At 45.0% G+C, this 27,025-nt stretch overlaps 1 protein-coding gene across 3 annotated transcripts in view; it reads right to left on the reverse strand.

Annotated features, from left to right (window-relative positions):
- Window positions 1-7,436: 7,436 nt before the first annotated feature.
- The window catches only part of NRG4 (neuregulin 4), an 83,270-nt gene continuing 63,681 nt past the window's right edge, over window positions 7,437-27,025 (reverse strand). For all 3 annotated transcript variants that reach the window (XM_062206394.1, XM_062206393.1, XM_062206391.1), the window contains exons 4-7: window positions 21,019-21,165; window positions 14,606-14,685; window positions 11,170-11,280; window positions 7,437-10,348 (exon numbers count right to left, since the gene is read on the reverse strand). In XM_062206394.1, coding sequence (XP_062062378.1) covers window positions 11,270-11,280; window positions 14,606-14,685; window positions 21,019-21,165 — 238 coding nt within the window. In that variant the 3' untranslated portion in view covers window positions 7,437-10,348; window positions 11,170-11,269. The remainder of the gene's footprint in view (window positions 10,349-11,169; window positions 11,281-14,605; window positions 14,686-21,018; window positions 21,166-27,025) is intronic.

The raw sequence follows: 27,025 nt of genomic DNA on the forward strand, positions 1-27,025 counted from the left end.
TGGCATGCATTGTCCAGTAGCTAGCACCCCAAAATCAAACATAAGGCAAAGGTTTTGAAAACTGTTCTTGTCCCTGATATGAACCAGAGTTGGCTGAGCAGCGGAGAAAAAGTGATTTTTAAAGCTGAAAATGTAAACAAATACTTCTGGGAACAGCGTATGAAACGTTCTGTTGCTGCTCACAGACTTTGACGCTGCTGGGGTCCACTTTACAGCCATGCTGAGCAGCTGGCCATTTGGCTACAGACTCGAGTGCTGGCTTGGAGGGCCCAGTGAAGCAGCCACTGCACACATTTGGGAAACTGAGAAAAGGATCATGTGGACAGCTGAGGGGAGTGGTGGCTTATTCAACCCAGACAGCACAGGTTTCCTCCATACACTGTCAAAGCATAATGACTCCTGGGCCCACAGCTGCCTTTGTAAAAGGCAGCATCAAGGAGACAACTCTGTTTTCAGTCCCTTTGACCCAAGCATGAAAGCTTTTGCTGGCAACAAAAATCTAAGGAAAAGGAAACAGTAGAGCACTTCAAAGAGCTCTTGGAAAATGCACTTAGAAGTAGATTATTCTGGTGTAAAAAAACTGCTTGTCTAGTTTTCTCATAGCTTGCATTTTCCATGAATCCTTTGAAGAGAAGACCCCATAACACTCTGCAGAGCAATGGGGCGATGGTGGGAGGTCTCATAGGTTGGTTCCTGAAACAGTTTTCTCAGTTTTCCTGTATCATCTCAGTGTAGGAGCCCAGAGTACAAAGACTGGATGCTGGCACATGCTGCACAGAGAGCAAAATGAACATGCCAAGGATTGTGATGGGAATAAGCTTTTGGAAACTTGAGAATGTTCTGTGCAATCTGCAGATATTTTCAAGACAAAATAAATGTACTTTTGTCATTTTATACCCACACGGCTTGGCCCATTAGCACTGCCATAAATTCAGATGTAATGGAAACAGACAATTCCCAATCCTTGTGATGGGAAATCATAAGATTTTAGATGACAGATTTGATTTTCAGTTAGGATTTTCATTAAGGCAATTCATTCTAACAACACTGTGTCAGTGATAACATCCTTGTTAATGAACAAGATTAGTGGCCATACCATGTGAGTAGCATGTTACCAGGCAGTTATCTTACGATCAGAAGGGGACAACAGGCCAGGCACCTGCAAGGCAGTTCACTTGGGTGAAGACAACAGAGACCTGGCATCAGCAGAGAGCACAGTGGCACCAGGAGTCGATGAAGCACTTTCCCTGCAGGTATCCTCAGTGACTGTCCTCACCTCGCAGCCAACATGGGGGCAGCACGGCTAATTCAGGAGGAGCTGAAAGAAAAGATTCATTCATGGTATTTTAAATGTCAATGGCCAGGCTGAGAATTTCAAGGCCGCTGTTTTGGCATTTCCAGTTCTGACTGAGCAAACTCGGTCCCTATCTCCATCCTTTGTAAGCAGAGCTGCAGGTCAGGAGTCGGGCAGAGATGGCCCGAGTGACATCAGCAAGATGGTGGACTGGACAAAGGAAGCTTCAGGCTCGCCTTCACCAGAGACACGGGACACAGGGAGCAGCAGCCTTTGGAGGTGGCTCCAATGGTTAGAATGCGGGAACAACAGGTTTGGCCACCCAGAGAAGACAGAGTTGAGAACAGACATCACAGCACAAGGACCGCCTGGGTGCTGCACCTTCTCTCTAGTGCAGTCTTACTGTTGAAGCTGCAGGAAGCTGAGGAGACCTTATTTTGCACAGTGTGCAGCCTGTGTTTTCTGATTTCTTGTGGGTACCTACAGGAAGTGTGGGCTGCTTGTGAAAGCTACGTGGATCCACAGTTACCTGGGGTAAGACATCACAGGTGAAGTTATAAATTAGACCAACCAAAGCCCAAAGGAGCAGCTACGGTGAGACTCTGGAAAGCCAGGACATCGAAAAGCAGCCATATACTCGTACATGGGGGACTCAGAATGCTGTATGCTTGCTCAGGGAAGACAGTTGCTCAGAAAAGAGCTTAGATCCTCAGCTTTCACCCTGGTTGGGTTCCTAAGCTCAAAGAAGTCACTGGCCTGGCACAGAGCCAATCTACAAACACTGGGACAGTGCCTGGCATGCTGGATGAGAATTTCTGTCACTCCAGGGGCCAGCATTGTGGCATAGCAGGTTAAGCTACCGCCTGTGATGCCAGCACCCCACATGGGCACTGGTTCGAGTCCTGGATTCTTTACTTCCAATCCAGCTCCCCACTAATGTGCCTGGGTCTGCCACCCAGGTGGGAGGCTTGAACTGGCCTAGCTCGGCCCTGACCATTGTGACTGGTGAGTGAACCAGCAGTTGGAAGATCTCTTACTGTCTCTCCCTCTTAACACCTCCTTTCAAATTAAATAAATAGGCCTTAAATTTTTTTTTTTCAGTTGAACATGAGATACAAGGAATAGTACAAAACTCTTAGGATATAGTTAACTTCTGTAATAAAAGGAAAATGTATAAATCTGTTGAAATTAAACATTACATGCTTACACAAGGAAGGAATGAGAAGGGAAATTAAAAGACTGGTGTGTACCAAAAACATTGCTGAGGCAAAATTTAGCTATAAATGTTCACATTAAAAAACAGATCAACACTGCAACTTACAGAATGAAAAGATGAATAAACCAAGCCCAAAAGCTAGCAGAAGGAAGGAAATAATAAAGATTACAACATATAGAGAACAGAAAAACAGTAAAGGAAAGCAAATTGGTTAAGATGATGAAAAATCCTATATCCAGAGAGACTTAAGAAAAGGTTTAAATTAGTAAGAGATGAAAATGGTAACAATGCTACTGCTACAAAAATGAAGTATAGACAACAGTATGAAAAATTGCACTCTGATGGACTGGACAGCCTGTATGGAATGCATTCCCCACCAAGGCTGACCCACACAGAAACAGCTCTGAGTAGATCTGCAGGCACAAAGGTAGCTACTGGACCTGTAATCAGAAATCGCCACAAAGAAAAGCCCTGGACCTGAGGGCTTCAGTAATGAAGTGTACCAGGTAAAGAAGAAACACCAGTTCTCAAACTTTCTAAAAAACTGGAAGACAAAGGACACTGCCCGGTTCATTCTGTGTCCAGCATTACCCCAATACCAGAGCCAGGCATGGAAATGCCAGCACAACCCCAGCTGCAGGGAACTGCTTTCTGTTTTCAGTTACCTGTGATCTGAAAGTATTAAATGGAAACATCCCAGAAATGGTGTTGGAATGACTGCATGCTGTTCTGGGTAGTGGGGTGAAATCTTGTGGTGCCCTCTCAGGAGGTATCACCCCTTTCCAGCATTTCTGGGCTGCATCTACCACGTGTACCCCACCTACGTGCTGGCCACTGGCCTGCTAGCTGCTCCAGTGTCACAGTGCTTCTGTACAGAGAACCTTCGTTAGCAATGACCCTGGGCGCAGGAGGTGTGACCTGGGGCCTTTTACCACAGTGTGGGCACCACTGTTGTAAATCCCCCAACGGGCTTGTAAACTTCAGAGTGTGACTCCATGGTTTCAGGCATCCATTAGGAGGCTTGGAATAGAACTCCTGTAGATGAGATGGGAGCGGTTATGCGAAATTCCTCAATAAAATACTAGCAAAGGGAACCCACAGCATACAGGGAGTGCACACACATCCACGTGGGACTGATGCAAGGGTGAACCCTGAACCTGAAAGCCTGTTGGTACACACACCTCTTTAACGGAGTAAACCTCACAGTCACCTCACTGAAGCGAAACCTGTGACAAAACTCAGTGCCCTTTTGTGATTGAAAACACTCAATGAACTAGGAGTGGAAGAAACTACAATATAAAAGCCAAAAACCAGAGTCACACGGCCAGCACTTATCCTCAGCGGCGACACAGGGATTCCCCCAAGATCAGGAGCAAGAGGTAGATGCCCACTTTTCAGCACTGCACATAGCATTGGGAGTTGCAGCTATCCAAGCTGGAGAAGGTGAAATGGTCTTACATGTAGAAAGTTTGGGAAATTAAAAACACGCATGCGTGCACACCACACACTGTTAGGGCTGATAAATGCATTCAGTGAGATACAAAGTCAACACAGACATTAGCTGTGTTTCTACACACTAGTGAATGAGCAATCTGAAAAGGAAATCATGAGAATTCCATTTGCAGAATAAAAAGTGAAAACACTTAGGAATTTACTTAACCATGAGGTGAGAAGCTTGTACAATGAACACCACAAGACAGTTCTGAAAGAAAACAAACAGATGTCCCATGTTCATGGCTTGGAAAACAATATTGTTAAGATGTCAGTATTACCCAAAGCAATCAATCAACATAATCCCTATAAAAACCTCAGTGTTTTTGCCCCCCAGAAGTAGGTATCCCCAGAATCCAGAATCTCTATGGAACTGCAGGGAATTCCCAGGTAGCAAAATCAATCTTGAACAAGCAAGTACTTATTACCACACAGCAGGAAGCAGGCGTTAAAAATTCTGACACCAATGAGATGCCTCAGAAAGGGTGTGGAAGAAGTGGAATTGATAACTTTTTTTTCCTGCTGTGCATTTCCCATAACTTAGTGAAGACTCCACTTACAGCCCAAGAATAAACTGTGTCAGGCAGTCTGATGACTTGGACAAACCCGTCCAGAGTGTTCAGTGAGGACACCTGGGCAGCCACGTGCTGAAGAGTGAAGGTGGAGCTTGACCTGCCACCACACCCAAGATGAACTCAAAAGGCATCAAAGACCCACATGTAAGTGCTGAAACTATAAAGCTCTTAGGGAACAAGGGGAAACTTCCTGGATTTCTTGGAGTTGACCCCAAATTCACAGGTAACAACAAAAAATAGATATACTGGACTTCTGTAGCATTTTAAAATTTTGTGCTTGCAAGGATACTATCAACAGGGTAAAAAGGCAGTCCCCAGAATGGGAGGAAATAGTTGGAATGTGTGTATTTGGTAAAGATTTAATGTCCAGGGGCTTGCGCCTTGGCACAGTGGGTTAAAACCCTGGCCTGCAGTGCTGGCATCCTATATGAGCGCTGGTTTGAGTCCTAGCTGCTCCTCTTCCAACCCAGCACCCTGCTATGGCCTGGGAAAGCAGAAGATGGCCCCAGTCCTTGGGCCCCTGCACCCGCGTGGGAGATCCAGTGGTCCTGTGGAAGGGTACACATGCAAATCAAGGCCTGTCGCTGCTGGCAGCAGCATGCTAGCTCGCTGGGGAAAAGCACGCCATGCCACTGTGGCTTCCACACAGTACCCGTGTCATCCCCAGTTACAGGTACAACAGAGCAACAGGCGCTACAGATGCTCACCTTGCTGCCAGCAGCCCAGGTTTGTGGTGTGACAACCTCTGTGGAGTTTCCTTTAGGGAAGGAAGGAGTGTGTGTTCGGTCTCATTACCTTATGGTGCTTCCTTTTCTGCTCTGTGAAATAAAAGTAATGGTTTGGCTCACTGACATTTACTTAGTGTTCTCCATGACCTATGGAAAATGAGGAATTGAGATGTTTTCTCCTTCTCAGTGTTTCTCATGTGCATACTACTTGTTTCACATATATGTACCCAACCTTCTGTCTGTGGGATGAGAAGTGAGATGAGCCAGTTTCTCGCCCCTTCCCCGAGTGCTCACTGAGGGTTCACTCAGTGTAACCTGCCCACCCCACCTTCCCTCACTGCTACCTGATGTCCCTGAGATTCTGAAACAAGGTAGGGGAGGCTGAAGTAGGGCTAGGGTGCTGAGCCACACTAACAGCAACTGTAGGTGGTAACAAGCCACAAGAAAATCTTAAAGAAATGCAAGGATTGAGAAAGCCTATGGCTAAGTGGAGCATTCACTGTAGCAACAGAAGCTGCTGCTGTAGCCAGCACGGGCTGTCAGCTGTATCTGTAGACTCAACATGTAGTGAGGAAACATGGATCTCAGAGCCATACTCACCAGGTTCATGTCCTCGCTCTGCAACCTTGCAGATGTACAGTCTCCATCTCAACCCTGCTAGGCTGCTGCTCCGTGTAGAGAAAACATGGCACCTGCCTCACACAGCCCCTAAGACGTAGATGGGCTGAAGTATGTAAAGCACAGCGCCTGGGCATGTGATGGGGTTATGTCATTTGGAGAATGATATTGGAGAGTGAGGCATTGGGGGGCATTTGTGGATTGTGGGTGATGTATAACAATGTGAATGTCCGCTAGGACTTGAGGCTGTAGATTCCCTTAATGAGCAAGGTGAGAAGGTTGGGGAGGTTTGCATTGCAGGGCCCACAAGGAAGCGATGTGACAAACCCTTCAAGGCCGCTGAGCGAGGTCTGTGGTAGCAGCAGGATGCTCTTGGTGGTCCTAGTAAGTTTTATGACAGAACGAACTTAATGTGATAGACATGAGTGGACAGTGTGCAGGCCCCTCTCTAATCAGTCCTTATGTGAGCCTCCAACTTGATTTTCACCACACAGATGGTGTCACCTGTGGGAAAAGGCATTGCCTTTGCTTTCCTTCTGTTACTGCTTTGGGTTACTGAGGTTGTCTGACATACAAAGACATCTGCTTGGCTGAGCGGAACCCAGTACTCACCTTAGCCACTTTTTAGCCATTCTTCCCTAAGTTAAAAAACAGCAATTTCATACTTAAGTTTGAAAACACTTTGTCAAGTTTTGGTCAGCAGCTCTCAGTTTGGTTCACCTACAATGAGATGTACTGGAGGCTTTCAAGAGGCTTGTGGAGAAATGGCATCAAAGGATGTGCATTGCAAATGCCCTAAACAGCACTCTGGCCTCAGAATCAGCCCTTAAGGCATTCAGATCTGGCTAAAAAGCCCATGAGAGTTTCACAGGCATGGAAAGCCAAGACACTGTAGCAAAACAAACAAACAAACAAACAAAAAATGACCTAAATGAAAGATCTCAGTGAGATCCCAGCGAAAAGAATGGCCATCCAAGAAGGAGGTACCTTTCTCTGAAGGGAGGAGAGAACTTCCACTCTGACTATGGCCTTGTCTAAATAAGATCGGAGTTGGCGAACTCAAGAGGCTTCCACAGCCTTGGCAGCTCATGACAAGAGCCTCAGGTGATTGCTGACGCCATAAATAAGAGTGTCAATTGTTAAATCAACAATGAGAGTCACTGTGTACCTGCTCCCCATGTAGGATCTCTGTCCTTAATGTGTTGTACTATGCAAATTAATGGTAAAACTATTCAAACAGTACTCTATACTTTGTGTGTCTGTGTGGGTGCAATCTGTTGAAATCTTTTAGTATATACCAGGTTGATCTTCTGTATATAAAGATAATTGAAAATGAATCTTGATGAAGAATGGGATGGGAGAGGGAGTGGGAGATGGGATGGTTGCGGGTGGGAGGGAGGTTATGGGAGGAAAAGCCACTAAAATCCAAAAGTTGTCTTTTGGAAATTTATATTAAATAAAAATTGAAAAAAATTATGACATTCAAAAACATTTTTTTAAAAAAGGATGTGCATTCCCACAGACTTTGTGAGGTACTCAGGACAGAGTGTATCATCGCAGCCCCATTCCAGCACACACGTCAGGGGCGGTAAGTACATCCGCACAGTCCCTACCGTTACCACCATCTCCAGGCCTGGGTCTGCATCCCAAACCGAAACTCTGCTCCTGAACCAGGAAGTCCTCATTCCTCTCTGCAGCCCCTTTGTGTGTCTGCATTTGACTGCTCTGGGTCCCTCACACACGTGCAGTCACACTGACTCTTGTGTCTGGCTTATTTCACTTAACATAATCTCTTCAGGGTTCGTCCGTTTTGTAGCAAGCGTCAGAATTTCATTCCTTCTTATGGCCAGGTAAATTCCATTCTAAGTATATAGTACTTTTTTTTTTTTAATCCATTGATGGACACGGTTGCTTCCACCCTTCTGTGATCGTAAACAGTGCTATGAGTGTGAGCATGCAAATATATGTTCAAGTCTCTGCTTTCATTTTTAAAAACGTTTATTTGAAAGGCAGAGTTATAGTAATCCTATGCTTAATTTTTCTGAGATCTTGCCATATTGATTTTTAAAAATTATTTATTTGAAATAATTAGAGCAAGCAAGCAACTAAGCAATCACAAGCTTTCACTGGTTGATCTACTCCCGATGGCTACAACAGCTGGGACTGGGCCAGACTGAAGCCAGGAGCTTCCTTCAGGTCACCCATGTGGATAGCAGGGGCCCAAGCACTTGTACCATCTTCTGCTTTTCCCAGGCCATGGGCAGAGAGATGGATCAGAAGTGGAGCAGCTGGAACTCGAACCAATGCCCCTATGGGATGCCGGTGTTGCAGGCTGTGCCTTTACTCACTATGCCACAATGCCGGCCCTGCCTTATTGCTTTCTTAAAGCAGCTGCATTAGTTTATATTTCCACCAGCAAAGCATAAGCATCCCAAATTCTCTGTGTCCTCCCTGTTTTTTGTTTTTGTTTTTGTTTTTTTAATATAGCCACCATCTAAAGGGATGAAGTGGTACCTCACTGTTGTTTTCATTTGCACTTCCCTTTTGAGTAGTGTGGGTATCCAGCTGTCCCAGCATCTTCTGTTGAAAAGACTCCTTTTCCCGCTAAATTGCCCTGGCACCTTTGTCCAAAATCAATTATGGGTCTATTTCAAGACTCATTTTTATCTTGAGGCCAGTATCTCACTGGGTTGATTACTGCAGTTTTATACTACGCTGAGAAAGCAGACAGCTTTGTTCTTTTTCAAAATTTTTGCCATTCTGGGTCCTTTGTATTTCTGTAGGAATTTTAGACTCACCCTGTCAGCCTCTACACCACCACCTGCTGGGATTTCACTGGGGTGGCATCAGGTCTACAGGTCAATTTGAAGAAAACTGACATCTTAACAATACTGGATCTTCCAAAGCCTTGAACACAGTATATCTCTGTTATGAAGGCCTTCATTTAATTTCTCTCAACATTGTTTTGTTTTATAGTTTTTACTGCATAGGTTTTCCCCATTTCTCTTCAGCTATATCCCTATGTACTTAATAGTTCAAGATGCTATTGTAAATGATATTGTTCTTAAAATTTCCACATCAGTTGTTACTTCTATATAAGAATACAATTGACTTTTTCATATAGGTCCTCTATCCATCAACTCCGAAAAGATGTAAATACATCCAAATTGAATTATTACAGGAGTATTCAAGTTCCCTGTTTCTGTGAGAGATTTGGGAGTTTTATTTTTCAAAGAATTTGCCTATTTCATCTAGGTTGTTCAAACATTGCACTATTATCCTTATAATATTTGTAGTATTGGTAGGAATTCCATCTTATTCTTTACACATTTTTTATTTTCATTTTATTTGAAAGGCAGAGAAAGAGACAGAAACAGAAAGTGATTTCCATCTGCTGGTTCATTCCCCAAACACCCTCAACAGGTAGGGCTGCCAGGCCAAAGCTAGGAGCCTAGATCTCAAGCCAGGTCTCCCACCTGGGTGCCAGGAACCCAAGCCCTTGGGCCATTTTCCAACGTGCACTAGAAGAAGCTGGATCAGAAGCTGAGATGCTGGGGTCACAAGCAGTGTCTTAACTCGCTGCGCCACACTACACTCTGCCCAACCCGCCTTGGCTTCCTTTTTTGACTCCTGGGTTCTTTAGAAGTGTGCTACTTTATTTCCAAATATTTGAGGATTTCCCAGAGATGTTTCTATTATTGTTTCTTATTTCCATTGTAGTCAGAGAGGCTTTTCTGTATGACTTGAGTCTTCTTACATTTCCTGGGGTCATGTCTACCAGAATGTAGTTTATCCTGATAAATCTCCATGTGCACCTGAGAAGAGTACATCCTGTTGGCTGGAGTGCTATACTAGTTAGGTCAAGTTGGTGGATAGTGTTAAAATTTAGTGTATCTTCATTGATTTTCTCTGCCTCTTTTACCAGCTGTTCAGATAGTCACTGCTGCCTCTGATGGTCATTGGGATCTGCTCATTTCTTCTTGCAGTTCTTCCAGGGTTGCTTTATGCGGCTCAAAGCTCTGTTACTTAGGTGCATTTGTGTCAGTCAAAACTCTCCAGAGCAGAACCAGTAGGATGCATTCATATACAAAGAGAGATTTATTTAATGGAATGGACTCTTGTGGTCCAAAGCTTCAGGGATCCCAAATCTGATGGAGGAGGCTGGAGGGAGCCTCAGGAGAGCTGCAGGTCAGGTCCATGAGCAGCCTGGGGGACCAGGGGCACAGGTGCTGTGCAGGAAGTGAGACAGCGCTCTGTGGGAGATTCTTCTTGCTTGGGGAAGGTCAGCCTTTGGTTTTATTCATTTCCTTCAGGGAATGGGGCTCCCTGCACTGTGGAGAGGGGTCTGCCTTTCTCCTAATCCACCCATTTAAATTTCAGTTTCATCCAGGAGCACTCACAGCACCATCCGTGTTTGACCAAACATCTGGAAACACAAAATAACATCACAGTGCACGAACGTTTACTACTGTTATGGCTTCTGATAAGCCAGTCCCACTGTGGCACAACAGCCTTTGCCCTTTAATAACACTCTGAGCCAGGACATTGCTTTTGTCTGCTGTCAGCCAGCTGCCAGACTTTCTTGACATCAGTATGCATGTGTATCATCATTCATCTTCTTACTTTTAACCTATTTGTGTCTTTATGTTAAAGTATAACTCCTAGAGGTGGCATATATTGCTTCCTTTTTAAAGATTTATTTGAAAGGCTGAATTATGGGGCAGGGGGTTGGGGGCTGGAGAGAACAATCCTCCATCTGGTTCACTCCCCCAAATGGCTGCAATAGCCAGAGTTGGGCCAGGCTGAATCCAGGAGCCTGGAGCTCCATCTGGGTCCCCCACAAAGGTGGCAGGGCTGAGGCACTTGGACCGACTTCCACTGCTTTCCCGGGTGCACTGAGCAGGGAGCTGGATCAAAAGTGGAGCAGCCAGGACACAAACCAGGGCCTATGTGGGATGCCAGTGTCACAGGCTGTGGCTTAACCCACTATGCCACAGTTCTGGCTCCATAGCAGGTATTTTTATCCAGTTTTACAATCTATTCCTTTTAACTGGAGACTGTAGACCACGGAGGCTGTGTCTGGATTCTCAGCATCTGTCTCTGACTTACCTTTTCCTTTCAAGTGACAGCCACGGCTCATCTCCATCCCTCCCCTCCCAACTTTGGCATCTGTTAGATGTTCTGCTTTCACACATGTGGTAAGCCACACACTACACTGTTATATTTAAATTAAAAACGTATATTTACCTGTGTGGTTCCTTTTCCGACGTTTTTATTCCCTTACGTAAATCCGTATTTCCATCTGGAATCGTCGTCATCTTGTTCAAAGGAATTCTTTCGCATTTATTTAGTGCAGTTCTGGTGATGATAAAGTCGTTTAACTTTACATTTTTATGCCTAAAAAATGCCTATTTTGCCCATTTTTTTCTAGTTACTGAGTTATTTTTGTAGCTTAGTTGTGATGATAAGTCACACACCATACAATTCACCCATTTAAAGTATACAGTTCAATGGCTTTTAGTATATTCAGAGTTGTGCAATCAACTTTAGAATATTTTAATTCCCAAAAAGAAATCCCCCCTGCCCCAGCCTCCCTGCAGCCACCATGTCTCCAGACGGCCCAGACTGGGCATTTTGTACGAAGGGAGCCGGGGAACTTGTGTTGTTGGTGACTGGCTCCTAGCACTTCCCCACGCTGCTTTCCAGGCCTGTCCCTGTCCTGCTTGGCGTCTGTCTCCTGCTGACTCACGCCCCACAGCAGCACCACAGCACTTGTGTTCTCATGGACAGCATGCTGGCTGTCAGACACAATGCTGCCGGGACCATGCATGGACACGCGGCTGCGTGGACAGTTTTCAGTTCTCCTGGGTACATTCTCAGGAGTGGCACTTGCGGGATTGTATAGAAATTCTGTGCATCACCTCTGTGGAACTGCCGGACTGTTCTCCAAGGGTCTGCACCATCCCAGCTGCCACCCTGTGGGTTCTGACTTCTCTACCACTGGCCACTGTGCTGTCCTCACACCCACGTGTGCAGGAAGTGATGCCTCACTGTGGTTTGATCTTCACTTTCCTGATGGAATCCTTCCATATGCTTGTTGGTTACTGGCACATCTTTGGAAAACTGTCTCTTCAGATCTCTTACCTATTTTAAAACTGGGTTATTTGGGGCGAGTCTGGCCTAGCAGTTAAGATTCAGATAAAGAGCCGGCGCCGCGGCTCACTAGGCTAATCCTCCGCCTTGCGGCGCCGGCACACCGGGTTCTAGTCCCGGTCGGGGCACCGATCCTGTCCCGGTTGCCCCTCTTCCAGGCCAGCTCTCTGCTGTGGCCCGGGAGTGCAGTGGAGGATGGCCCAAGTACTTGGGCCCTGCACCCCATGGGAGACCAGGATTAGCACCTGGCTCCTGCCATCGGATCAGCGCGGTGCGCCGGCCGCAGCGCGCCTACCGCGGCGGCCATTGGAGGGTGAACCAACGGCAAAAGGAAGACCTTTCTGTCTGTCTCTCTCTCACTGTCCACTCTGCCTGTCAAAAAAAAAAAAAAAAGATTCAGATAAAGATACCCACATCCCACATTAGAGGACCTGGGTTCGATACTCAGCTCCAACAGCTTACTCTGGCTTCCTGCTGGTACAGCTCCTGGGAGTAGCAGTGATGGCTCAAGTGACTGGATCCCTGCCACCCTCCTGGCTGCCAGCTTTGGCTGTGTGGAGATTTGGGGAATGAACCAGTGCATGGACAATCTCTCTGTCTCTCCTCTAGAATAAAAGCTTTAGAGTCTCTATATTTGTCTTTTTAGCACTGAACTGTAAGTTTTCTGCATACATTTTTTATTCAAGTCCTTTATCATAGTGTATAATTTGAACATTTTTTCTCCCATTCTATGTTTTTTCTTTTCATTTTCTTGAAGATATCCTTTGAAACACAAAAGTATTTTTAAAATGTTGATGAATTCAGTTGATCTATTTCCCCCTCTTTGGTTGCCTGTTCTTTTAGAATCAAGAATCCTTTGCCTAATGCAAAGTCATGAAGATTTTACCTATTATGTTTTTTTATTTATTTTTATTATTATTTTTTATATTTTTGACAGGCAGAGTGGACAGTGAGAGAGAGAGAGAGAAAGGTCTTCCTTTTGCCATTGGTTCACCCTCCAATGGCCGCCGCGGTAGGCGCGCTGCAGCCGGCGCACCGCGCTGATCCGATAGCAGGAGCCAAGTGCTTCTCCTGGTCTCCCATGGGGTGCAGGGCCCAAGCACTTGGGCCATCCTCCACTGCACTCCCTGGCCACAGCAGAGAGCTGGCCTGGAAGAGGTGCAATCGGGACAGGATTGGTGCCCCGACCAAGACTAGAACCCAGTGTGCCAGCGCCTCAAGGCGGAGGATTAGCCTAGTGAGCCGCGGCACCGGCGCAGTACCTATTATGTTTTCTATTAAGACCTAAATGGCTTTAGCTATTACATTTAGGTCTTTCATCCATTTTGAGTGAATTTTTATATATTGTAGGGGGTAGGGGTTTAAATACATTCTTTTGCAAATATCTATCCAGTTTTTCTAGAACTATTTGTTGAAAAAGTCTGCCATTTTCCCACTGGATTGTCTTGGCACTAAAAACAATCTGTAAATGTGAGAGCTTCCTTTCAAACTCTCAGTTCTGTTCCACTGATCTGTGTCTTTATGCCAGGACTACACCACCTTGATTTCTACAGGTTCACGGAAGTTTAGAAATCAGGAAATGTGAGTTCTCAACTTTGTTCTTCTTTTTCAAGACTGATTTGCCTATTTTGCTTTGTTTTTGAGAGATATTTTTTCTTAGGTAGAGAATTCACACTAATTTTTAGAATACATGATGGGTGCCACTGTGCTCCATGGGCGTGTACTGTTCAAGAAGAGGCAGCTCCGTGGGCATGTACTGTGGGAGGAGGAGGCCGCTCTGTGGGCGTGTACTGTGCGAGAGGAGGCTGCTCCGTGGGTGTGTACACCTCATCAACACTGAGGTTTCCAGCCGTGGTGGAAACAGCCACTTTGGCCCCTCCAATCATTTCAGGAAATTCCTTCCTTCATCTCGAGTATTTTCTTCCTGTATGTGTGCTGCTTTCTGGAATGTAAGGTCTCAGAGACTCTCTTTTCCCAAACTCTGATCAGGGAGCTACAGCCTCCTTAAAACCTTTCTGAGCTCAGCTCCACCTTCTCAGCTCTGCCAAGCTCAGCCCGAGTCCTCCTGCCTGTCACCCACCCCTGAGGGCCACTGTCTGGAAATGCCATCAAGGCAGAGATCCGAGGCGCTCCCTGCTCACCTCGTCTCTTTCCCATGTCACAGTCCTTTGTTGCCTGATGTCACCGGCTTGAAAACTTATTTTGTCCATTTTAAAAGTGTGTAAAGAAGTAAATCTAGTCCCTCGTGTTCCGTCTTGGTCAGCAGCATCTGATAGTAAATCACCCATTTACCATCTCCAGACGCTCCCGAGAAATCAGTTCCTCAGCTGTGTAGCACATCCTAGCTAGCAACATACTGAGATGACGTTGCTTCTTTTTGAGAAAAAAGTACGAGGGCTGCCATACTGCAGTTAAGAAACGTATCCCATGTGAATAGAGATGCTTAGCACACACACCATAGACAGATTCTCAGATCAAAGGCAGAAACCTCAGTACTTTATGACCAACGTGTCATCTGGGATTCACTCACCCCGGTGGGCACTGGCACTGCTGGTCTCCACCAGGCTGACGTCATACTGGACTGCACTGGCTCTCTGAAGGTGCCCCTTCCTGAAGAGAAGAGAACACACGGATGAGAACGGGAACTGGGAGCACCTGTCCGGAGGGTGGGTCTCCACTGCACACACCCATGGAGAAAAGGCCATCCACAAGCCACGAGGAGGGCCTCGCCACAAGTCCACTGTTCTGGTCTCCACCACTGTGAGAAAGATGCTCCCTGGCTCCCGCCCATCTGGTATTTCTGAGGGCAGCTTCAGCAGGCCCACACCCTTGCTCAAGGTTCAGGCATCGGTGAGCTCAGTCTAAGAGTCGGTGAATGGTGTTTTTCTGTCCTCTTTGTTTTTGTGATTGGTTTTACTGAAACTTACCAGTAAAGCTTCTGGACCTGGGGCTTTTGTGAGATTTTCTGTTTAATTTACTGGTCATAGAACATTCTGGATTAAGTAGCTCTTCTTGGGTCAATTTAGGAAAGTTGTATTTATTTTTTAGAAATTTTTGCACTTAACCCAAGTTTTCTTTTTTAAAAATATTTTTATTTATTTATTTGAAAGAGTTATACAGAGGAGAGGAGAGGGGAGGGGAGGGGCAGAGAGAGCGAGAGATCGAGAGAGCAGTCTTCCATCTGATTTGGCTGCAATGGCTGGAGCTGTGCCGATCCGAAGCCAGGAGCCAGGAGCCAGGAGCTTCTTCCAGATCTCCCACAAGGGTGCAGGGGCCCAAGGACTTGGGCCATCTTCCACTGCTTTCCCAGACCATAGCAGAGAGCTGGATGGGAAATGGAGTAGCCGGGACTCGAACCGGCGCCCATATGGGATGCTGGCGCTTCAGGCCAGGGCCTTAACCCAAGTTTTCAAATTTGGCATACAGCTGCAAAAAATATTCTTTTACTATTTTAATGTATGTAGCAGCACTTGAGCTATAGACCCTTTTTTTCATTCCAAATGTTGTTCATTTGTGCCTTTTTTTCTCACTTTTTAAGTCACTGTCAGAGATTCTTCAGTCTTTCAAAAGCCCCAAGCTTGAGCTTTGTTGCTCCCGTCTGTTACATGTACTGTGAGAGCATGTCATTAACTTGCGCTCTTTCTTACTGACTTCTGTTTTTCCGGAACTTACTTTGCTGGCTTTCTTATTTTCTAATGGGTTATCTGATCTGTAAACCTCCCTCACTGGCATCTCACGGCTTGGTCACATAGTGTTGCCATTACAGTGCAGGTAAAAAAAAAATTCTAACTTGCATTATGAGTTCTTCTTTGAGCCACAAATGATACAGAAATATGTTTTTTAAATTTCACATATGAGGAAGGTGGTCTTTTATCTTTTTTTTGTCACAGTTTTGCAGTGTGATCGTGAGGACACAGATTATCCTCTGTGTGTGGTAGGTATCATACTTTTGAAATGTGTTGAAAACCTTATGGTCTAGTACAGAATAATTTTCAAAGTTATTAGTCTATGTGAGCTTTTTTTTTTTTCTTTTTGACAGGCAGAGGGGACAGTGAGAGGGAGAGACAGAAAGAAAGGTCTTCCTTTTGCCATTGGTTCACCCTCCAATGGCCGCCACGCTGCGGCCGGCACACCGTGCTGATCTGAAGGCAGGAGCAAGGCGCTTCTCCTGGTCTCCCATGGGGTGCAGGGCCCAAGCACTTGGGCCATCCTCCACTGCACTCCCAGGCCACAGCAGAGAGCTGGCCTGGAAGAGGGGCAACCAGGACAGATTAGAATCCGGCGCCCTGACTGGGACTAGAACCCGGTGTGCTGGCGCTGTAGGCGGAGGATTAGTCTATTGAGCTGTGGTGTCGGCCAGTCTATGTGAGCTTCTAAAGAACTAACTCTTGGGTACTGTGCGGTTGAATAAGTATAGTAGATTAAGGTTGTTAGTTATGTATTATTAAAATTTATATTGTTTTACTGCTTTGCATTTTGTTATAGATTTCTGAGAGTTACACATTAAAATTTAACTATTTTGGTTGCTTTGTCCATTTCTCCTTTAAATTTCAAAGTCTTATTTATATATGTTGAGATTCTGCTAATGGTATAGACTGAATGTCTGTGTGGCCCCTCCCTGGTTCACACAGGACTTGGGGGAGGTCGTTGGGTCATGAGGGAGGCACTGTCATGAACGGGATTATAATACAATGACCTCTCCCCACCATGTAAGGGCTCAATGAGAAGACGGCCTCCTAAAAAGTCTAACTCCTATTTATACTATTACACTCTTTGTCTTTTATCTGAAATCCTTGTACAATTACATTTCATATAATTATTGATGTTATCTAGATATAATTCAGTCATCTTTTTTCTTTTTTTTTTTTTGCTTTTTAACCATATGACTGTTTTTTTCCTATACTTTTGTTCTTAAGATACCTGGACAATTATTCACTTGGGTTTTCTACCTTCATAAGTGTTTCCTTAGGCACTTTAGTATTCACTGTAACACAGAAGGTCAAAATTAACCTATGTCTTTATCCTCTCTCCAAACGGTGGCTTCAGCACACTTTAATTACAGGGCTTGCAACATTTGCTATTGCTGTCATGGGTTTTAATTCTTTTTTAAAAACAGGACAATACTGTTAAAATTTATACTATTGAAAAAAAATTTTTTTGCATATTAGCAGCTTTCTGTCCTTTCTTGCACGCCCACGTGCCACACGTATCATCACTTTTCTGCCTGAAACGCTTCGTCCAGTTGGGTTCACTAAGGATTAACTTTCAAATTTTCCTGGCCGACGATTAGTCTCCTCTCCCCTGATTCCTGAGTGATGTTCTGTTACAGAAGTTTGGGGGTGATAGTTACTTCCTCTCAGCACACTGAAAACACCCTTGCTGTGTCTTCCAGTTTTGTTTCTTTCCTCCTGAGAAGTTGGCACAGTTTAACTGTGCTGTCTTTGTAGGTACGTGGCCTCTCTCCCACGTGTACAATTTTCTCTTCGCGATGGATGTTCTGCAGTTTTACTAGGTCTTTGCCAGACGCCAGTCTACTTATCCTGCTTGAGACTTGCTGGGCTTCCAGAAACTGGGCTTCTTTCATCAGCTCTGAAAAGGTCCCGGCCATTACACTTCAGATCCTGCCCTGCTCTTCCCTCTTTTCTTCTGCAACGTCCAGTTGAACGTACGTTAGATACACTTCCTCTGCCCCGTGTTTCCTGATGTCTCTTCACCACTTCCCATTTCTTTTTCTCCTGGCATTGCCTTTGAGGTAATTTCTTCTTGCCTATTTTCCAACTCTATTGGAACTCTATTCTATTATTGTGTCTAAACTGCTGTTTAAAAACACATACTAAATTCTGAAAAACCTTGTCAGACTAGGACATATGTTGAATTTTTCCCAATGTATTCTTTGTTGTCGGTGCTTTGTTTCAGTCTTTATCAATCTATTTCCAAAACTCTCATTTATTGATACAGATTAAACATATTATTTTGCCGCATATACTTGATTATTCCAATAAAGACTTGAATGTCTGAGTCAATCAGCCATTGCTGCTACTTCTAATCAATGGTGCCTCTTCTGTGTTTGGAGATCTTTTCATAGCACGACGTACTTTTCCAGGAACTGACTTCCGTTTGTCTCCATCACCCACCTGGGGACAGTACCAGCCTGCACCATTTCACTCTCTTTTTCTCCCTTAAATGGACAGTGCAGAGTCAGGATACAAACCCATATAATGTTTGTGAGTGAAAATTTCTTTTCCTCTTCATTCAAAACCATTCCTTGTTTTTATACCCCTTTCTTTCCATTATACCTATACTTTCTGCTCAACAGTATGGGCTGGCCTGTGTGAGGCCACTTCTGAGTAGCAACCTTTCTGAATTCTGATCCAAGCCTGCAGAGCAGCTCTGGCTGCAGGGCGTCTCTCAGAAGCTCGGCTGCCTGATGGCTCTGAACAATGGTGACACAGGATGCCCAGGCCCTCACAGACTCGGGGGAGCGCAGGGTGCCCAGGCCCTCACAGACTTGGGGGAGCAGTGGTGGCGCAGGGTGCCCAGGTGCTCACAGACTCAGGGGAGCGCAGGATGCTCAGGCCCTCACAGACTCAGGGGACTGGCAAAGGAAGAGCTATGTGAAAGCTCTACGGCTTCTGAAGACACACAGGTCACTCTCAGCAGCTCCCGGTGAAATACTGTACTTGCCCACGCAGCTGTGGCCGCCTTCTGAGGTGTGCAATTCTGGCTCTTGACTTGTGGGCCTATGGCTGGAGAGCATTCCCTGACGCCTCTTGTAATTGAGCGGGACCCTACACTGGTTCTGGCTGATGAATCTGTCAGAAGCGATGTGTGTGGCTGCTGGGGAAGATCACTTCAGTTCAAGTGTGAGCCCCTCCAGAGTGCTCTTTTCCCTCCGGGAAGCCGGCCAACAGCACCACTGCAGCAGCCCGAGTCCTCGAGTGACTGTGATTAGCACAGCCCCATCTGCTCACCCACGATAATTACATGCTGCGGTGAGAAATAATCCACTCACTGTGAGGACTGCATCCTGGTCTGTTTTCTGTTGCTATAATTGAATAACACAGACTGGGTGATTTGTGAGAATAGAAGTTTCTTTAGCTCCCAGTTCTGGAGGCTGGGAAGTCCAAGCGCTTGGCACTGGTGCCTTCTCAGCATCTGGTGAGGGTCTTCCTGCTAGAATGTGACACGGTGGAGGGCAACACGTAGCAAGATGGAATAAGCGAGCCAGAGGAGATTTGCTTTATAACAAAGCTGCCCGCGTGATCACCTGTTAACCCACACAGGGGCACAGCCCTCCTGACCCAAAGCCCCACGTCTTAGATGCCATTAACATAGGGCTCTGGGGACCACGTCTGTTACATGACAGCTGCAGCCAGACCTGACCAATACAAGGAGTTAACTCATCACCCAATCGACAGCAGATGAGAACTCTATTCCCACGCGGACACTATGATGGTTAGTAAGGGAATTAGCCAGTTGGTCTTCCCCTTAGCATATCAGACTGAGTTTAGGGGAATAGAAAAGATCATTATTCAGTTTTTCAAACATTTTATACATTTAAAGTCAAGTGTAAGCCCAATTCCAAAGATGAGTGTTTTGGTTATCAACTTCTACATAAAATATTGCCCCAAACTTAGTGAATTAAAAAAAATTCTCACGATTCTGTGGGTTGATAGCTGAACATTTTTTAGCTTGAGGTTTCTAAGTGGTTATGGCCAACTGGCAGGTAAGTCAAGAGTCAACTATATGTTCAAATGAGCTGAGTATCTGGAATGGTTCACTCAGGTGACTGGCAGTTGATGCTGGCTGCTGGTTGAGTTCAGCTGGAACTGGTCCTGCATGCTGTTTAGGCTTCTTACATGGTGGCTGATTCCCAAGGTAGCAAGAGGTGGAAACTGCCAGGCCATTAAAGCAGTCATGGTACAAGTCCAGAGTCAAGGAGTTAGATCAGGATTCCCGACAGCAGGGACAAGGTCCCATGGCAGAAGAATATGTGAGAATGAGAGCTATCAGCTGGACACTTTGAGAAGCATGAGCTGATACAATGGTTTATTTAGATATTTGTATCTGAAGTAGTCAGGTGCTAAAATTATGAGAGATAAAACCTGCTGGGTTGCTCAAATGATATGTTTTGGGATAAAATACTAGCATCCCATATTTAGAAAAAAGCACCCTCCCTCTAAATTCTAATTGCTTTATTCTATAAAGAAATCAGAATACTATTTTCTCATGTTACCTTTCTTCGAACATAAACTCCTTAAGCCCACTTTTATGATTACCCCTGTGCTCCATATTCACAAATGTCTATGATAGCATCAAAATAGTAATATGAGAGCTAAGATACCTGGTAATTTCTAAACAATCAGTTTCACATCAACAAAGCTTCAAAAAATTTAAGATCATTGCTCCATGGAAGTAATTTTTCCTTTTGTCTCTTGTTTGTTTCCCCACATTGATTGCCGACTTATTTGTCTCTCTGCAAACTGATTTAAATCTCTGTGGAGTTGGAGAACAAATCTGTCTTGTTCACCATTGTATTCTTTATGCTTAGCACAAAGTCTAACACATAGTAGGCATTAAATAGAATTGACCCTAGATATTAACCTTAAACTTACATTTATAGTATTGTATATAATCTTCCTTATTTTACATTCAAAATTTACTTTCAGGAGACCTAGTGCAAAATATTAGGCATGGGCCTACCTCATAGAGAAGTCAAGGTAAACAAAGAATGACAGTAGCAAAGAACAAAGTGAGACTATCCATTGAGACTATCCTTTCAAAAATGACATATTAATAATGAAACCATATTAGAGAGATCTCTAAACATAAAATGGCATCTGGAAAGGTATCCATAACTAGAGAGCATATTAATATTTAGTAGAATAGCTACTTGATGCATTCTGTCTTTCCTTTTCAAAAGCTTATTTCTATTTTGCTTACCTGCACAGGTAGTAGAGGGCTCCAACGATAAGTGTTAAAAGAACAGCCAATGCCACAAAAGCTGCAAACAGGTTACTTTTAGTTTGGATGCTGGAGCTTGGGAGAAAAACCTCTTCACAACGAGCTCCTGTATAATTTTCAATGCACCTAGAATAAAAATGTTAAAGAATTGCATTCTCTGTTCCTTAGCTAATTTGGAAAACAAAAGGTTGCTGTCCAATATGAAGAAAAAGGAGATTAACTTTCAGATTGTGAGCATGGAGCACACAGGCTTTCCTATAATGCTCACAGAGGTAAGGTTACAAGAAAACCAAGTAGCTGATGTAGCCTTGTCTTTGTTACCTTCTTTTTCCAGTTTCCTAACTGCTTAGAGACTCCAGAGGAATTACAGGGTATTCAGTCCTCTTACCTTCTCGATTTTCATTGATGTAACTGTCCATACTGGACTCAAATCCATCTCAAATTTACTTTGTTATAGCTAATACAGATGAGAACATAAACATATTTTCCCTTAAAATCGCTATCTGGTCATGCTAACCTCACTTAGTAAATGATTGCTCCCTGACCCACTGTGCAACAGCGCCTCATTGAACATATGCCCAATTTGTGTAGGTACCACCACTTCCTTCCGTTCTTAAGTGGTCTTCACGTCTGTTCCTGAGCATCTGCCATACTGCTTCCATACTGTCAGTTAGTAATGTGTCTTAACAGCTGGGAGTTCTGTTCCCTACCTTACTTACTACTTTCCTCTTAGAGAACACTTTTTTACATTCTCATTTGCCAAATACATATTTTTTTTTTTTGACAGGCAGAGTGGACAGTGAAAGAGAGAGACAGAGAGAAGGGTCTTCCTTTGCCGTTGGTTCACCCCCCAATGGCCGCCACAGCCAGCGCGCTGTGGCCGGTGCACCATGCTGATCCGAAGGCAGGAACCAGGTGCTTCTCCTGGTCTCCCATGGGGTGCAGGGCCCAAGCACTTGGGTCATCCTCCACTGCACTCCCGGGCCATAGCAGAGAGCTGGCCTGGAAGAGGGGCAACCGGGACAGAATCCGGTGCCCCGACCGGGACTAGAACCCGGTGTGCCGGCGCCACAAGGCGGAGGATTAGCCTGTTGAGCCACGGCGCCGGCCCAAATACATATTTTAAAGTCAGTTTGTTCTAGATCTCAAACCATGGGATAAAGAACTACAATCTTTGACATCAATCCTTTCTTTTTCCACTGTTAATGTGTTCAAAGGATTATAATAGCACAGTGATTGACAGAAATGAATGAGAGTGACACTGGCACCAGAATGGCTTTACAGCTGTGGTTTCATTTAAAATGAAGAATATTTAAATATAAACTATGTCTGTTTGTACAGCAACCCATGAAGCTGTGGGGTAAACTATACTTGGCAGTAACTCTGCATATGAAGTGTGGTTTAAGCTAGTCCTTACCAAAACAGAAAAGTTGATTCTACATTAATCGGTGTTCTCACCTCTTCCCAGCTTAGGTGGGTTTTCCAAGATTTCATCTGCATTTCTCCCGCCTCAGGTCTAGAAGTTACCTGTGAACCAATTACTATCTCTGACAACGAATGCAGATGACCGGTAAATACAAGGCAAGAACACCGAGACACTGCGCAGAGCGTCAGTTACAGACGAATGAGCATGAGAAAGAGTCTTGTCAAGTGCACGCTCTCTCCAGGGTGAGACAGTGCTGCTGCTGGCAATGGCCTCGACCTAGAGGGGGCCACTCAGCAACGCAGCCTTTGAGATTGTCTCAAACTGCTGGAAAGCATACAAACTGAAATGCAAGGAAATATATTGTGGGGAAATCACCTAAAGTCTAATTACCAATTTTTTTCCCATAGTTTAAGTCAGTTAAACAAGCATAAGGAGAAAAAAAATTGAATGAAAAGAACTGGTTTCTTTCTCCTCTATCTCCAGTTGCCAGAGGGGGATGACTACCCACGTCCCCACAGTCAACACAGAGACTGCTGTCACCCCCACACAAGGCCACAGAGGGCACTTGCTGCACAGCCAAAACACAAGTTGTCAGTGTTTAATTTTCACAAGTATCTCAAGGGGCTGGCACTGTGGCACAGCAGGTTAAACCAGCATCCTATACGAGTGCTGGTTCGAGTCCCAGCTATTCTACTTCATCCAGCATTCCTGCTAATGCTTCTTGGAAAGCAACGGATAATGGGTGCTTGGGCCCCGGAACCCACGTCGGAGACCCTTATGGAGTTCCAGGTTCCTGGCTTCAGCCTTTCTGAGCCCTGGCCCTTGCAGTCATGTGGGGAGCAAAACAGCGAATGGAAATTTCTAGCTCTGCCTTTCAAATAAATAATTAAAAAAATATATTTACTTTATTTGAAAGTCAAAATTAAGGAGAGAGGGAGAAACAGAGAGAGACAGAGATGTTTCATCTGCTGGTTCATTCTCCAGATGGTCTCAATGGCCTGGGCTAGGCCAGGCCAAAGCCGGGAGCTTCATCTGGATCTCCCACGTGGGTGGCAAGGGCCCAGGCACTTGGCCATCTTCTGTTGCTTTTCCCAGGCCATTAGCAGGGAGCTGGACTGGAATTGGAGCGGCCAGGTCACAAACCTGCACCCATAAGGGATGCTGGCATCACAGGCGATGGCTTTACCTGCTATGCCACAATCCAGTGCTGGCCTGACAATGTAAATTCTTCAGGAAGATTTCTTTTTAAAAAGCTATAAACTCATGACTTGGGAGTTCTTAAGGCTGTTCAAGTTTAGGCAAGATTGAATTTCAACAAAAAATGACAAACTAGCTGATGTAGCTGGTCATAAATATGTTTACTGAGTGATAAACACTGTGAGCTGCCCAGAGTCCAGGGAGCGGTGTCCCTAAAAGCTCAGTGGTCTGGTGAGGATTTAAGCCAAAGGCAAAGGCCTGCGGAGGAGACGCACAGCACTGAGGTGTTCCTCTGTCTTCCTGGCCAGGATAAAGCTCTCGTGGGATGGTAAAAACCCAACGGTAACTTTAAGCCAAGTCAAGGAAAAAAAATGTCTGAATCTAAATGTTCAGATATTTATCATACAACAAGAAAATACAGACTACCAATAATCGCGTACAAGGACTCTACTTGTAAAACTCTAGCTTTAGTTATGAAATGACTCAAACAGTAAATTTCAGGCCAACGTGACTGCTCCTGTAGGGTAAGCAGGGGTCAGTCAGTGGGCGTGCAGAGGTGTCTGGCAGTGCTAGTGGAAGCTAAGCACAAAGGTCAAGTATTGCACCAGCACTGACGCAGAACCACGCAGCTCTCGGTCTTTACGTAAATGACTCTTGCTAAACAAGGCCTGGACCTCGCTTCTGCACAGGCTGATGAGAAGTCATTGTGCCACCTAACGAGGTGATTACCAAGCACCAAGGGATTACGCATATTTTCCTGGAACTGAAGATTAATGCTGGAATAGATAAAATTGCTCAACTAGGTGAGAAAGTCCAGAATTCAGAATCCAAGTGATACACGTTGGGTTTTGGCTGAACGACGCCAACAGCCTGACTCAAAAGCTATGTGTAGTACATAGGACAACAAACAAATGAGTTAGGGTCTACAGAATTCAAGGTAAATTGTCACAAATCTAGAGCTCTTTAGCATGAATAAACAACCAAGTTTTAAATCATGTATACACAGAGTGCCATTCAGCTTCAAGAATGAACCAGCTGGTGTTTTGAACCTATTCTTGAGCTTGTTGGCTGTGTGATCTTGGGCAAGTAACAAACTCTGTCAAACTCTGTAAAATCGAAAGAACACCACCCCCTTAAACAAATCATGGCACTACTGTCAGAATCCCATTGGATGGGGGTAAGAGTGCTCTGAACACAGAAACACCTACACAAGTGCAGTAAACAGATTCCATACAAGTGGTCCCTTTACAAAGGACCCCCACACGGGAGACCTGGATGGAGTTCCAGGCTCCTGGCTATGGTCTGCCCAACTCCAGCTGTTGTGGGCAGTTGGGGAGTGAACCAGCAGAGAGAAGATCTCTGTCTGTCTCTTTCTCCCTCCATCTCTGTCTCTCTGCTTTTCAAGTAAAATAAAAAAAAAAAAACTTTAAAATGATCAGAGAATAAACCCAAAACTGCTCTGCAAATAAAACTATTATTTAAAAAATTAAGAAAAAATAAAACCATTCATATTTTTCATAGTCTATCATATGATTCTTGGTGTAAAATACACACACAATTATATATACAAAATATTTATATATAAAACTGATATTTTCAGTAAATACAAAATTATATTTAAATATTAGAACTACTACATTGGTGGGCCTTCCAATTGTTTCACTGTTCGTGTTCTGGTAAAACTTCCAGGTTCCTCAAGACCATGACCCAGGGGCAGGCTCATGCAGTTAAACCACAGAGGGAAATGGACAGTGTGCACGCTGGCATCTTACCTTCCCAGGCTTCAGGTCTCAACAACCTTCTAATGCAGGGAAAATCTCATGCCCCAGCTTGAAATAAGACAAAGAGAAGCCAGCATCAGTTCACTTCCTGACAAAAGAAGTTAAGTATTAGAGCTGGGCAAGTCACAGTTGTTGCTCTGCATGGTATTTCCAGGTAGAAAACGAAATCCTAGTGAAGAGACCATGGAGTATTGTCACCGCCTTCCAAAGAAGACAGTAGATGATAAAGACAGTAACCAAGAAAGAAAACCAAAATTCAGAAGCAAATGCATAACCTGATATGATGTCAGCATGCAACAAGAAGAAGAAAGTGAAGGAAATTTGAAGGAGGGTGCACACTGCCTTTCATACGCCCTGGCTTCCTAGGACAGCTGTGAGCTACCCGGACTTAGTTCTGCCGGGTTTTTCCATTCTGGGACAAGTGACACAGATCAGTAAGGCAAACTCAGGTAGGAGAGAGAGCTGCTAACCACATGCCCCTGGGTACGACACACACAGTGATCTGGCAAAATGTGAGGGCTCCAGATTGATCCTCTTTCAAGTGGTGAGGTCGGGACGACGGACTGGGTGTTTCTGCTGAGGACGCCAATGAGGAATCTGTATCAGAAGTCAGGTCAGTGAAACAAAAAGTGTTAACAAAATGCACAGCTAAGGGAGCACTTGTTTTCTATTATAAGCTCCGAGGCTGTTATTTCCATTCCGTGATCTTCCGTTCTGAAGATCCATCTAATTCCCAAGCCTAACACGGTACAGTGTCCAAAGTCAGAGAGGACCGTGTCCTAGTTAATACCATGGGGCATCTTGAACTTTTTTCTTTGAACAACAAACTTCTATGAAATTTAAAGGTGAGAAAGAAATCTTATCTAAAAAGAGTGCCAAGAATCAGACTTTTTTAACCAACTAAACTTAAGAAAACCTTAAGATGTTCTGTGATTGAACAACAGCTAGTGCAGTGAAGTCCAGCAACTTCTGAGAGACAAAAATAGAGTCCACAGGTAGATGCGACGCCAACCACAGAGCACAGGGAATGCTGGCTTTCTCCCACTCACCAATTACAAGGAGCCCTCAGCCTTAATCATTCATTCATGAGCGTTCATGCTCCTGACCTGCTTCATCAAGCCACTTTCAGCCTGTATCACCTGACACACAACAGTTTCCACCTGGACAACAGAGGGACTGCTCCTGAGGGAAAGGGACAGAGTTGGGTCGCAGCCAAGGCTGTGGTGACCCTGGCTGGTCTGAGCTCCTTGTTGTGTGGGCAGGTTCTGCCTGGGAAGGACCCTGTGGGAGGGTCCAACTCATCCAGGGCTTGCTAAGTCACTCTGGACAACTATTCCAACACGCAGGCAGAGCACTGCCAAGCTGAACTTCCTGCTGTTGCAACATCCTGCCTCCACACTGCGAGGTGATGCCCAGGATGGGGCGAGATGCAGGGAGGAAGGGAGGCAGCAGGTAAAGGCCTCCCCCAGCTGGCAGCACAGGAGAGATGAAGACAGGCCCCTCCCCGACCCCTGCTCCGGGAACCTAATAACTTCCAGTTGAAACGTTGAAAGATTGGCGGCTGGCTGACCTTGTATCTAAG

Source organism: Lepus europaeus, chromosome 11 (assembly GCF_033115175.1).
Source record: "Lepus europaeus isolate LE1 chromosome 11, mLepTim1.pri, whole genome shotgun sequence".
NCBI lineage: Eukaryota > Metazoa > Chordata > Mammalia > Lagomorpha > Leporidae > Lepus > Lepus europaeus.